Source organism: Oncorhynchus clarkii, chromosome 23 (assembly GCF_045791955.1).
Source record: "Oncorhynchus clarkii lewisi isolate Uvic-CL-2024 chromosome 23, UVic_Ocla_1.0, whole genome shotgun sequence".
NCBI lineage: Eukaryota > Metazoa > Chordata > Actinopteri > Salmoniformes > Salmonidae > Oncorhynchus > Oncorhynchus clarkii.
Window position 1 is genome coordinate 8,763,343 of NC_092169.1, and position 13,427 is coordinate 8,776,769.

At 41.6% G+C, this 13,427-nt stretch overlaps 1 protein-coding gene across 1 annotated transcript; it reads left to right on the forward strand.

The window, feature by feature from the left end:
- The first annotated feature begins 474 nt into the window (after positions 1–474).
- Positions 475–2,047, forward strand: LOC139381906 (calcium homeostasis modulator 3). The gene is made up of 4 exons (XM_071125765.1): positions 475–761; positions 895–1,022; positions 1,192–1,319; positions 1,570–2,047. Exons 1-4 carry the CDS (start codon positions 475–477, stop codon positions 2,020–2,022), a joined length of 996 nt encoding a protein of 331 aa, XP_070981866.1. The 3' UTR covers positions 2,023–2,047.
- Positions 2,048–13,427: the final 11,380 nt, after the last annotated feature.

Below are 13,427 nucleotides of genomic sequence, written 5' to 3' on the forward strand. Positions count from 1 at the left end.
TATTCAGAGTAAAAAATAATAGGTAGAAAAGGCTCTGGCTCTTATAAGAGTACAGCAAAGTCATTAAACACCTGTCATTCAAAGATCCATAATTGTTATACCGTATTGAACTCTGTTGCACCTGCACAGTAGGAGCTAGTGAACACACCCTCCGTTCTCTCCTAAAGCCTCTGTCAGTGTGCTCTGACCTGCACACGTACTACTGGGGTGTGGTCAGATGACACTAACCTGGCTGGTGTGTTTTCAACCTCTGCTCTGACTCTTGACTCAACCTAACAAAAATACTAGTACGGTATTGACATTTTTTATTCAATGGAATGAAGTTGATTCTTCGGTGAGGACTATTTTGTGGTAGGGAAAATCTTGTTCTTAAAACTAAGCTGTTTGCGGTTACTTTTGTACAGTGTGTTAACCTAGTCTGACCACTTTACCAGATCATTATCACGTGTGTCAAGTTTTCAGTCTCACTAAACCATGGACCGTCTGAAGTTAGTTCTGCAGTATTTTCAGTCCAATTCCGAGTCCATATCAAATGGAATCTGTATTGTACTGGCCCTGATCAGTGTGAAGCTCTACACCAGCTTTGACTTCAACTGCCCCTGTATTCCACAATACAACAAACTCTACGCACTGGGGGTGATGTTTGTCCCGCCTTTAATATTCTTCTTCCTGGGAATCTTGGTCAATCGACACACAGGGGTCATGATGGAAGAATGGTTGAGACCCATTGGGAAGAGAAGCAAAAATCCTGCCATTGTCAAGTGAGTTGTCAAGTGCTGCTGTCAAACCACCTCATGCTCCTGTGTTTACGACCACTACCATCACAGCTTTTCTTCCAAAAAACGACTACTACTTCCTGTAATTAATTGTGATGTTATTCCTAACCCTCTGCAGGTACATGTTCTCTGCCATGATGCAGAGGGCTCTACTGGCGCCCATGGTGTGGATTCTGGTCACTCTGCTGGATGGGAAGATCTTCATCTGTGCTTTTAGCATGAGTGTAGACCCCAAGCCTTTCTCGGGTAGCTATAGCCCGAAACACCTGTCAATCATAACCTTAACTCATAGCCCTGTAACTAACTGACTTTCACCCAAACCCTCACCCAGAGTCAAAATAGTGTGGTCTTGTCTACTTTAACATTTGAACATGGACTCAAACACAAACTTTAGTTGTACTCTATACTTTCATAGGCATGCCCAACAATACTGGCCTCGACCTGCTCAAGCTCATGGCCAAGGTGCCCTGCAAGGAGGATATGATCTTCAGGAACAGCACATTTCGTAAAGCTGTTTCACGCTACGTGCGCTGCTACTCCCAAGTGAGTGCACTCCCGTTTTTAAATACCTCTGAAATGTCTTTACTTTGCGTATTTGAGTTGATGGGTTTAGTATTCAAAGGGATTTTAAAAAATGTTGTTGCCCTACTTAGGTAGGCTGGCTTTTGTTCGTTATTTGTACAGTCAAATCCCATTCCTTAACCGGGGTGTGTCAGAAACTATCACCCTGATGACTGATGTCCTCCACTCTCCATTCGAGAATGCCAATGCTTTGTACTGTATTTCCTGACAGGCGATTGGCTGGTCTATCCTCCTGTTCTTCATTCTCTTGGGTGCGCTGGGCCGTCTCATCAAGCCCTGTTTCGACGACCACGCCACCAACCTCCAGACGCGCTACTGGAGCAACTACCTGGACATCGAGCAGAAGCTCTTCGATGAGACCTGCGTGCTTCACTGCCGCGATTTTGCCCGTAAGTGCGTTGTGCAGTTCTTCGAGGGCATGCGGGAAGACGCAGTACTCAGACTGCCTCTCTCACCCGAAGTCAGGTACAGGGGGGAAGAAGACATGGTGGATGAAGAGGAGGAGAGACTCCATGGGATCACCAAGCAGGAACAGATGGATCAACTGCTTCAAACATGGTTCCAGTGTAAACCTGAGCTGGATGTCACTAGGATGGCCTACAGACCTAGGGTGTGTGTCACCTGGGAGGACCACAGTGGACAAACCCTCTACTCAGATGTTTAGATGTGTGTGTGCACAATAGTATAAGTAGCTAGCTATAAGCTACAAACAATACATTCAACATGATTATGTCGAAAATACTTTTAGAGAGCGGACCTTAGAAATCTTGTTCCTCAGAATATTTGAATATGCTGGGATTTAGACTAGCTAGTTTTGCATAGTTAATTTTACATACTCCATGAATACAAGACATGCAAATTACAGATGGACTGACAAATAGTCCCTAGTGGGGCCTGATTCATCTAATCCGAACAAATAAGTAATTCAGAGGTTACTACTATGTAATTATAATTTTACCATATATATATATATATATTAGAGAATCCCTGGTAATTTCTGTACCATAACAAAGTGCCAATAAATATTATTATTGTATATTGTAATTTACTGTATATGTACTAAAGGACACATGGTTTTAGTCGCTTTCAGCTACAGTGCCTGCAGAAATTATTCATAGCCCTTGATGTATTCCACGTTTTGTTGTGTTACAGCCTGAATTCAAAATGGATTAAGTTTTTTTTCTTCTCATCCATCTACACACAATACCCCATAATAACAAAGTGAAAACATGTTTTAGGATATTTTTTTTGAAATGTATTGAAAATGAAATACAGAAATATCTAATTTACATAAGTATTCACACCCCTAAGTCAATACATGTTAGAATCACCTTTGGCAGCGATTACACTGTGCGCTATTCTGGGTAATTCTTGAAGAGCTTTACACACCTGGATTCTTCAATCTCCCTAGTCCTTGCCAATGACAAGCATACCCATTACATGATGCAGCCACCACCATGCTTGAAAATATGAAGAGTGGTGCTCAGTGATGCGTTGTGTTTGCCCCAAACATAACACTGTATTCAGGACATAATGTTAATTTCTTTGACACATTTTGTGCAGTTTTACTTTAGTGCCTTATTGCAAACAGAATGCATGTTTTTGAATATTTTTTATTATGTACAGGCTTCCTTCTCACTCTGTCATTTAGGCTAGTATTGCGGGGTAACTACAATGTTGTTGATCCATCCTCAGTTTTCTATCACAGTCAAACTGTTTTAAAGTTTTAAAACTTTATGGTGAAATTCCTGAGCAGTTCCCTTCCTCTCCGGCAACTGAGTTAGGAAGGACACCTGTATAATGTAGTGGCAGGGTGTATTGATACACATTCCAAAGTGTAATTAATAACTTCACCACGCTCAAAGGGATATTCAGTGTCAGATTATTTTTTTAAATTCCCATCTACCAATAGGTGCCCTTCTTCACCAGGCATTGGAAAAACTCTGGTCTTTGTGGTTGAGTTATTGTTTGGTAGTCATTCAAAAATCACGTTAAACACTATTATTGCACAAAGTGAGTCCATGCAGCATATTATGTGACTTGTTAAGCACATTTGTACTCCTAGACTTATTTAGACATGTCATAACAATGGGCTGAATACTTGACTCAAGACATTTCAGATTTTAATTTTCGTTTAAAAAAAAACATAATTCATCTTTGACATTATGAGGTATTGTGTGTAGGCCAGTGGCACACAACCTCAATTGAATCCATTTATATTCAGGCTGTGACACAAAATGTGGAAAAAAATCAGTGGGTGTGAATACTTTCTGAAGGCACTGTATTTATAGCATAGATTAGCCAATAAGGTTATTGTCTTTGGTTCAAGCCATGATCATATAGTGCTGACTCTGAAATAATGAACTGCGACAAAGTCTCATGCAACAAAGACTACTGTGAATGAAGAGACTTCCCACTGCATGTATACATGGTGTGCTGGAAACCCTGTACTTATTAATGGAAGTTGGATCCTGTGCCGTGGTTTCCCCGATTTCATCTTTATGATATTAAATTGTTCCTATAGGAATCAACGCTTTGAAGTCTCAGGATGTTGTACTGTAGCAATGCTTGACTCAAAGCCTTCCTGGTTTGGGGTTTTCTTTTCGTATTTTTAATGCAGTACAGACATGGCTCCAGAGACCACTGCCACAAGCAAAAAGGCTGAGTCCAAAGCGCTTCTAGAATTCTTCATGCTTGATAACAGTGGATCATTTTACAAAACAACTTTTGGTCCAGGGACAAGGCTCTTGCCCCCCTCTCCCTTATACCATCTTATCTTCTCCCAGGGCAAGTGAGTAATCTGTGTCACATTTCAGTTCAGCTTGTCCCCATCCTACGTTCGCCCTCTCCTTTTCTGAGCCCTTTTCTGTGGCCCTCTCTTTGTGATCCTGCTTTTTGCCTTAGGTAATTACTTTTTGGTTATTTTACCATAACACAAGATTGAGAGACTACACCAATGAAATCATATTGACTGTTCAATCATAGACATTTAGACTGCATGTGATCTTTGTAATCCTGCTTTTTGCCTTAGGTAATTACTTTTTGGTTATTTTACCATAACACAAGATTGAGAGACTACACCAATCAAATCATATTGACTGTTCAATCATAGACATTTAGACTGCATGTGATAGGCTTCTTGACAGGGAGACAGTGTGTATTTGGAAACTTGTAGAGGGCGTAAACTATCTGCTGCCGTGCGCCTCTTGCATTCCTGGGTTGTTTTGCCCAGGCTTAGCTAACCATGTTGTGGAAATCTGTGGCAAAGATGTCCTGAAGAGCAACGTTTTGTGTGCCCATATGTTTTTACAATCACGGATGTTGCTCAATCAAGGAGGTGCTTGAAAAAGTTTAGTTTTTTTAAACATAGATTATCTGTTATCCAACAGAAAGAAAAGTACATAAAGGAATAAAGTCATTTTACATGGGCTCTGCGTTATTTACTGCGGTTCATGGTCTATCGACGCAATGGGAACCCCATTCAACCACAAATTGACCTTTGGTAAGATATCAGAAAATACACAATCCCCCACATCACACCCTGGCCTATATTCATTTCACAGGACTGAGTCATGCCCGTGTGTGATGAGGATAACAAAGAAACTGTGAAACAATACTGTAACCCCAGGATGACTTGCCAGTTTTAGACTGCAAACCCCACGCTAAGGAGCAGCCATTGGGCTGGTAAATATGCTCTTTGTTGAGTCAGCGTGTGCAGGCTTTGGGCCCACATGCTGGGGGTGGAGAGAAATATGCCCGGGTTATCTGTGAGGTAATCAACGAGACTGCTAGCTGTAAACGTATGGAAATGACCCATTAACCCCATTTCCTTCATTACATCGCTGCGTCTATTAGTTTAGCAAAAGGCTCATCAACTCTGTTTTATTTGTGTCCCATAGTGTAGGAAGCTTTGTACGTTATTCTAACATGTTCCTATACCCCTATATCAAAAAGTGTAACATTGCTTAGCTTTTAAAGTGTTAAATTGCGTAGTAGGTCAAATTCTTTACGTTGACATACTTTTATGGAGCTGAGGACTTTGGTTTTTACGGGTGTCAAAACATCAATTATTTTCCAGTGTTCACATGATAATGATACGTTGCAACTGTCCACGAGCTGCATGTCGAAAACACTGTATTTTAAGTTCTGTGAAAGACACAGCGCAAGTCCCACATGCCTTAACAATTAATAAAACCATTCTGACATTTGTTCTGATTTATAATCATTATCATGTGTGCATAAACTAATCTCATTAAGGCCAAATGTAGTTCAAAATGCCTTTTAAAGTTCAAGAGGAAAAAGGGGCTGGATCAGAACTTAAATTGGTTTCAAGAACCTGTTATGGTTTTCACACCGAAGTGGCAGGAATTCCAAATCAGCACACACTTTTATCAATGGGTTTTGAAGTGTACAACTTCATTCCAAGTTTGCTGTCAAAAAGAAAAAAAGAAACTGGACGTGCATGCTCTTTCATTTCTACTAATGTGGGCACTGTTATGACCACAGTTGTTGTTAACATAAAATTATTAATCAAACAACATTCAAAATCAAATCAAATCAAATTTATTTATATAGCCCTTCGTACATCAGCTGATATCTCAAAGTGCTGTACAGAAACCCAGCCTAAAACCCCAAACAGCAAGCAATGCAGGTGTAGAAGCACGGTGGCTAGGAAAAACTCCCTAGTAAGGCCAAAACCTAGGAAGAAACCTAGAGAGGAACCAGGCTATGTGGGGTGGCCAGTCCTCTTCTGGCTGTGCCGGGTGGAGATTATAACAGAACATGGCCAAGATGTTCAAATGTTCATAAATGACCAGCATGGTCGAATAATAATAAGGCAGAACAGTTGAAACTGGAGCAGCAGCACGGTCAGGTGGACTGGGGACAGCAAGGAGTCATCATGTCAGGTAGTCCTGGGGCATGGTCCTAGGGCTCAGGTCCTCCGAGAGAGAGAAAGAAAGAGAGAATTAGAGAGAGCATATGTGGGGTGGCCAGTACTCTTCTGGCTGTGCCGGGTGGAGATTATAACAGAACATGGCCAAGATGTTCAAATGTTCATAAATGACCAGCATGGTCAAATAATAATAAGGCAGAACAGTTGAAGCTGGAGCAGCAGCACGGCCAGGTGGACTGGGGACAGCAAGGAGTCATCATGTCAGGTAGTCCTGGGGCATGGTCCTAGGGCTCAGGTCCTCCGAGAGAGAGAAAGAAAGAGAGAAGGAGAGAATTAGAGAACGCACACTTAGATTCACACAGGACACCGAATAGGACAGGAGAAGTACTCCAGATATAACAAACTGACCCTTGCCCCCTGACACATAAACTACTGCAGCATAAATACTGGAGGCTGAGACAGGAGGGGGCAGGAGACACTGTGGCCCCATCCGAGGACACCCCTGGACAGGGCAAAACAGGAAGGATATAACCCATATATATTGTCTGATTAATATTGACAGGTTTCTGCCTTGATTGACATATTAGTCATGTACTGGCAAAGAGATGATTTGAGATGATTTGCCAGTACCATTATCTTCACAAATAATTGTCACATATTAGACTGACATCTTAAATAATATGCCCCTATGTTATTGCTTCAGGTTAAAGGTGCACCCCAATGCATTCAGTCTATATAACTTGACTAAAGTTCAGGAACACCTCATATGTTTGTTTAGCAGCAGGACCATTGCAGACACACAGTCAGATTTACTCAAAATGAGTCAGAATGCCTTATGATAACACAGACAGTAATCAGATTGCTGAGGTCATCTTCCTCCTCGAGAGAGCTTGATCTGAAATCAAGACAAAAGCTTGTGGATCAGGTGGGGGGACGGCTCTTTGCTTGTGATGGAAAGTGCAGCCGGAGGTCTGGTGTAGCGAACATTTTGTTGTGTTACATACTGAATTCAAAATTGATTAAAACAAATAATTGCACCCATTAACACAAAATAACTCATAATGACAAAATGAAAAAATGTTTTTAGATTTAAAATGATTATTTTTTAATTAAAAATTAAATACAGAAATATTTTTATTTACATAAGTACTAACACCATTAGTCAATACATTTTCGAATCATCTTTGGCAGCAATTACAGCTGTGAGTTGTTCTGGGTAATTCTCAAAGAACTTTACACTCCTGGATTGTACAATATTTGCTCATTATTATTTTTCAAATTCTTCAAGCTCTGTCAAGTTGGTTGTTGATCATTGCTAGACCGACATGTTCAAGTCTTGCCATAGATTTTCAAGACGATTTAAGTCAAAACTGTAACTAGGCCACTAAGGAACATTCAATGTCGTCTTGGTAAGCAATTTGTATCCCAGTGTCTGTTGGAAAGCAGACGAAACCAGGTTTTCCTCTAGGATTTTTCCTGTGCTTAGCTACATTTAGATTTATTTATTTTTTAACTCCATAGTCCTTGCCAATTTACAAGCATACCCATAACATGATGCAGCCACCACCATGATTGAAAATATGAAGAGTGGTACGCAGTGATGTGTTGTGTTGGATTTGCCCCAAACATACATACACTTTGTATTCAGGACATAAAGTTAAATTCTTTGCGTCATTTTTTGCAGTTTTACTTTAGTGCCTTATTGCATATTTTTTATTATATTTTCTATCTTATTGCATATTTTTTATTCTGTACCAGCTTTCTTCGTTTCACTCTGTCATTTAGGTTAGTATTGTGGAGTAACTATAATGTTGATCCATCCTCAATTTTCTCCTATCACAGCCATTAAACTCTGTAACTGTTTTAAAGTCACAATTGGCCTCATGGTGAAATCCTTGAGCGGTTTGCTTCCTCTCCAGCAACTGAGTTAGGAAGGACGCCTGTGTCTTTGTAGTGACTGGGAGTATTGATACACCATCCAAAGTGTAATTAATAACTTTTTTTTACCCATCTACCATAGGTGCCCTTCTTTACGAGGCATTGGAAAACCTCCCTGGTCTTTGTGGTTGAATCTGTGTCTGACATTCACTGCTCACCTGAGGGACCTTTCAGCTTATTGTATGTGTTGGGTACAGACACTATTATTGCACACAGTCCATTCAACTTATTATGTAACTTGTTAATCAAATGTTTACTCCTGAACATATTTAGGCTTTCCATAACAAAGGTGTTGAATATTTATTTACTCAAGACATTTCAGCTTTTAATTTTTAAATAATTTATTTATTCAGGAACACCTCAGTAACATAATTCAGTAAATATATATATATTTAATTCAGGCTGTAACAGAACAACATTTAGAAAAAGTCAAGGGGAGCGAATACCTTACAGTGTTGAGTGCTTTTTGAGGTCGGTTCAGTTTCGGTTAGATTATTTTAAAAATAATCACAGTTTTCAATTTCAAGATTATTTTATTTTACATTTTGCACTATGCATTTTGTGGGTTGAATGCTCCAACTACACAGAATAAAACAGTTAATTAACGTCCCATGATGATAGTGACTGCCCATTAATGCTTATCGCTTATTAGACATACTTTATTTTTTTACTCTAATATATATATATTACTTTACGAAAATATTTCAGTTGTGTATATTACATTTGTTTTGTTTTATTTGATTACTATTATTTTATTCCAAGTCATCATCTCATCTCTATAGAGCTGCTGGCTATGCTGTCTGACAAAATCGCTATTTTATAGTTCTTTAAAGTAAATAAGCATACTTTTATGACTGCCTAATACCAACTATCAATCACTTAGATCGTGTATTTTCAGGTAGAGATACGTCATGAAGCAACAGCTGCTCTCTATATCAGGGTTTCCCGAAATTGTTTTTTTGCCCGAGCACTTCACAGCTGATTCAAATAACCAACTCATCATCAAGCTTTAATCATTTTAAATCAGCTGTGTAACTCTAGGGCAAATCCAAAATGTGCACCCCTTTGTGTCCCGAGGACCAAGTTTGGGAAACACTGCCTTAGGAACTCACTTGGTGAAGGCCACAGAACTGAACATGAATTAATTCAACAACCATGTTTCTATCACTAACAAATAGAGTCATGGGTGGTAACTACAATTCACTCAAAGGCAAGGCACACTGGGAAATTATAGTGGAAGTGTGGTTTAGTGGAGTTACTCAAAATGTTCAAGCTGATACAACTAAAATATCTACCCCCTACTGCAGTGGTCACCAACCTTTTCTGAGTCAAGATCCCTTTCGCAGTCAAAAAGCAAGCCAAGATCTACCGCTCAGATTTTTTTTTAAATAAAAAAATAATTATAATAAAAACATGCCTTAAAAAATGTAACATTAAGCTAATAAAAACAGTTCTGTAGGAATTATGGTCATGTTGCTTTCAAGACAATTGGGAACTTGGAGGGAAAAAAACTAGGTATTATCATGACGTCAGTGATCTTCAGGTCATATTTTGCAAATATTTTCTTACTTAAAAGAAGAACTCTGCATTGTTGGTTAAGGGCATGTAAGTAAGCTTTTCACAGTAAGGTCTACTACACCTGTTGTATTCGGCACATGTGACAAAGTCCACCGTCAAACCAAAAGGGATTGTTTAATTATGTAGACAATGCAGTCTAGCCTAGCTATATACAGTATTTAGCTGGTAGCCTATTTAAATTCAACATTGGCAGGTCCGGCGGTATGGGCGAATCCTAGGGGGCCTGGCCCACCCTACCGCATCTCCATGCCCGTCCTCTGTCTCAGTATCTGTAGACCATGTATCTGATGCTATCTGGATCAAAAGAGTATGTCGTGTCATACTATATCTGTCCAGACAGCATCAGAGTCATGGGCTAGATATAGAATGGCGCTGTTTTGCTCTGATGCTCTTTCCGGTGACGTTTTTATTTTATTTAAACTTTATTTAACTAGGCAAGTCAGTTAAGAAGAAATTCTTATTTTACAATGACGGCCTACCCCGGCCTACCCTAACCCGGATGACACGGGGCCAATTGTGTGCCACCCTATGGGACTCCCGATCACGGCTGGTTGTGATACATACAGTGCATTCTGGAAGTATTCAGACCCCTTGACTTTTTCCACATTTTGTTATGTTGCAGAAGTACTCTAAAATTGATTTTTTTTTTTACTTCAACGATTGACACTCAATACCCCATAATGACAATGCAAAAACAGGTTTTTAGAAAATGTTGCACATTTATAACAAATACATAACTGAAATAACACATTTACATAAGTATTCAGATTCAGTACTTTGTTGAAGTACCTTTAACAGCAATTAAAGTCTTGAGTCTTCTAGGGTATGACACTTCAAGCTTAGCACCCCTGTATTTGGGGAGTTTTCAGATCTCTCCAGAGATGTTCGATCGGGTTCAAATCTGGGCTCTGGCTGGGCCACTCAAGGGCATTCAGAGACTTGTCCCGAAGCCACTTCTGCGTTGACTTGGCTGTGTGCTTAGGGTCGTTGTCCTGTTGGAAGGTGAACCATCACCCCAGTCTGACGTCCTGAGCACTCTGGAACAGGTTTTCATCAAGGATCTCTCTTTACTTTGCTTCGTTCATCTTTCCCTCGATCTTGACTAGTCTCCCAGTCTGTACTGCTGAAAAACATCCCCACAGAATGATGATGCCACCACTATGCTTCACCGTACGGATGGTGTCAGGTTTCCTCCAGACGTGATGCTTGGCATTCAGGCCAAAGAGCTCAATCTTGGTTTCATCAGACCAGAGGATCTTGTTTATCATGGTCTGAGATGCCTTCTGTCAAATTCCAAGCGGGATTTCATATGCCTTTTACTGAGGAGTGGCTTCCGTCTGGCCACTGTACCATACAGGCTGGTGGAGTGCTGCAGAGATGGTTGTCCTTCTTGAATTGTCTCCCATCATCACAGATGAACTCTAAATCAAATCAAATCAAATCAAATTTTATTTGTCACATACACATGGTTAGCAGATGTTAATGCGAGTGTAGCGAAATGCTTGTGCTTCTAGTTCCGACAATGCAGTAATAACAAGTAATCTAACTAACAATTCCAAAACTACTGTCTTGTACACAGTGTAAGGGGAAAAATAATATGTACATAAGGATATATGAATGAGTGATGGTACAGAGCAGCATAGGCAAGATACAGTAGATGGTATCGGGTACAGTATGTACAAATGAGATGAGTATGTAAACAAAGTGGCATAGTATAGTATAAAGTGGCTAGTGATACATGTATTACATAAGGATACCGTCGATGATATAGAGTACAGTATATACGTATGCATATGAGATGAATAATGTAGGGTAAGTAACATTTATATAAGGTAGCATTGTTTAAAGTGGCTAGTGATATATTTACATCATTTCCCATCAATTCCCATTATTAAAGTGGCTGGAGTTGAGTCAGTGTCAGTGTGTTGGCAGCAGCCACTCAGTGTTAGTGGTGGCTGTTTAACAGTCTGATGGCCTTGAGATAGAAGCTGTTTTTCAGTCTCTCGGTCCCAGCTTTGATGCACCTGTACTGACCTCGCCTTCTGGATGATAGCGGGGTGAACAGGCAGTGGCTCGGGTGGTTGATGTCCTTGATGATCTTTATGGCCTTCCTGTGACATCGGGTGGTGTAGGTGTCCTGGAGGGCAGGTAGTTTGCCCCCGGTGATGCGTTGTGCAGACCTCACTACCCTCTGGAGAGCCTTACGGTTGAGGGCGGTGCAGTTGCCATACCAGGCGGTGATACAGCCCGCCAGGATGCTCTCGATTGTGCATCTGTAGAAGTTTGTGAGTGCTTTTGGTGACAAGCCGAATTTCTTCAGCCTCCTGAGGTTGAAGAGGCGCTGCTGCGCCTTCTTCACGATGCTGTCTGTGTGAGTGGACCAATTCAGTTTGTCTGTGATGTGTATGCCGAGGAACTTAAAACTTGCTACCCTCTCCACTACTGTTCCATCGATGTGGATAGGGGGGTGTTCCCTCTGCTGTTTCCTGAAGTCCACAATCATCTCCTTAGTTTTGTTGACGTTGAGTGTGAGGTTGTTTTCCTGACACCACACTCCGAGGGCCCTCACCTCCTCCCTGTAGGCCGTCTCGTCGTTGTTGGTAATCAAGCCTACCACTGTTGTGTCGTCCGCAAACTTGATGATTGAGTTGGAGGCGTGCGTGGCCACGCAGTCGTGGGTGAACAGGGAGTACAGGAGAGGGCTCAGAACGCAACCTTGTGGGGCCCCAGTGTTGAGGATCAGCGGGGAGGAGATGTTGTTGCCTACCCTCACCACCTGGGGGCGGCCCGTCAGGAAGTCCAGTACCCAGTTGCACAGGGCGGGGTCGAGACCCAGGGTCTCGAGCTTGATGACGAGCTTGGAGGGTACTATGGTGTTGAATGCCGAGCTGTAGTCGATGAACAGCATTCTCACATAGGTATTCCTCTTGTCCAGATGGGTTAGGGCAGTGTGCAGTGTGGTTGAGATTGCATCGTCTGTAGACCTATTTGGGCGGTAAGCAAATTGGAGAGGGTCTAGGGTGTCAGGTAGGGTGGAGGTGATATGGTCCTTGACTAGTCTCTCAAAGCACTTCATGATGACGGATGTGAGTGCTACGGGGCGGTAGTCGTTTAGCTCAGTTACCTTAGCTTTCTTGGGAACAGGAACAATGGTGGCCCTCTTGAAGCATGTGGGAACAGCAGACTGGTATAGGGATTGATTGAATATGTCCGTAAACACACCGGCCAGCTGGTCTGCGCATGCTCTGAGGGCGCGGCTGGGGATGCCATCTGGGCCTGCAGCCTTGCGAGGGTTAACACGTTTAAATGTCTTACTCACCTCGGCTGCAGTGAAGGAGAGACCGCATGTTTTCGTTGCAGGCCGTGTCAGTGGCACTGTATTGTCCTCAAAGCGGGCAAAAAAGTTATTTAGTCTGCCTGGGAGCAAGACATCCTGGTCCGTGACTGGGCTGGGTTTCTTCCTGTAGTCCGTGATTGACTGTAGACCCTGCCACATGCCTCTTGTGTCTGAGCCGTTGAATTGAGATTCTACTTTGTCTCTGTACTGGCGCTTAGCTTGTTTGATAGCCTTGCGGAGGGAATAGCTGCACTGTTTGTATTCGGTCATGTTACCAGACACCTTGCCCTGATTAAAAGCAGTGGTTCGCGCTTTCAGTTTC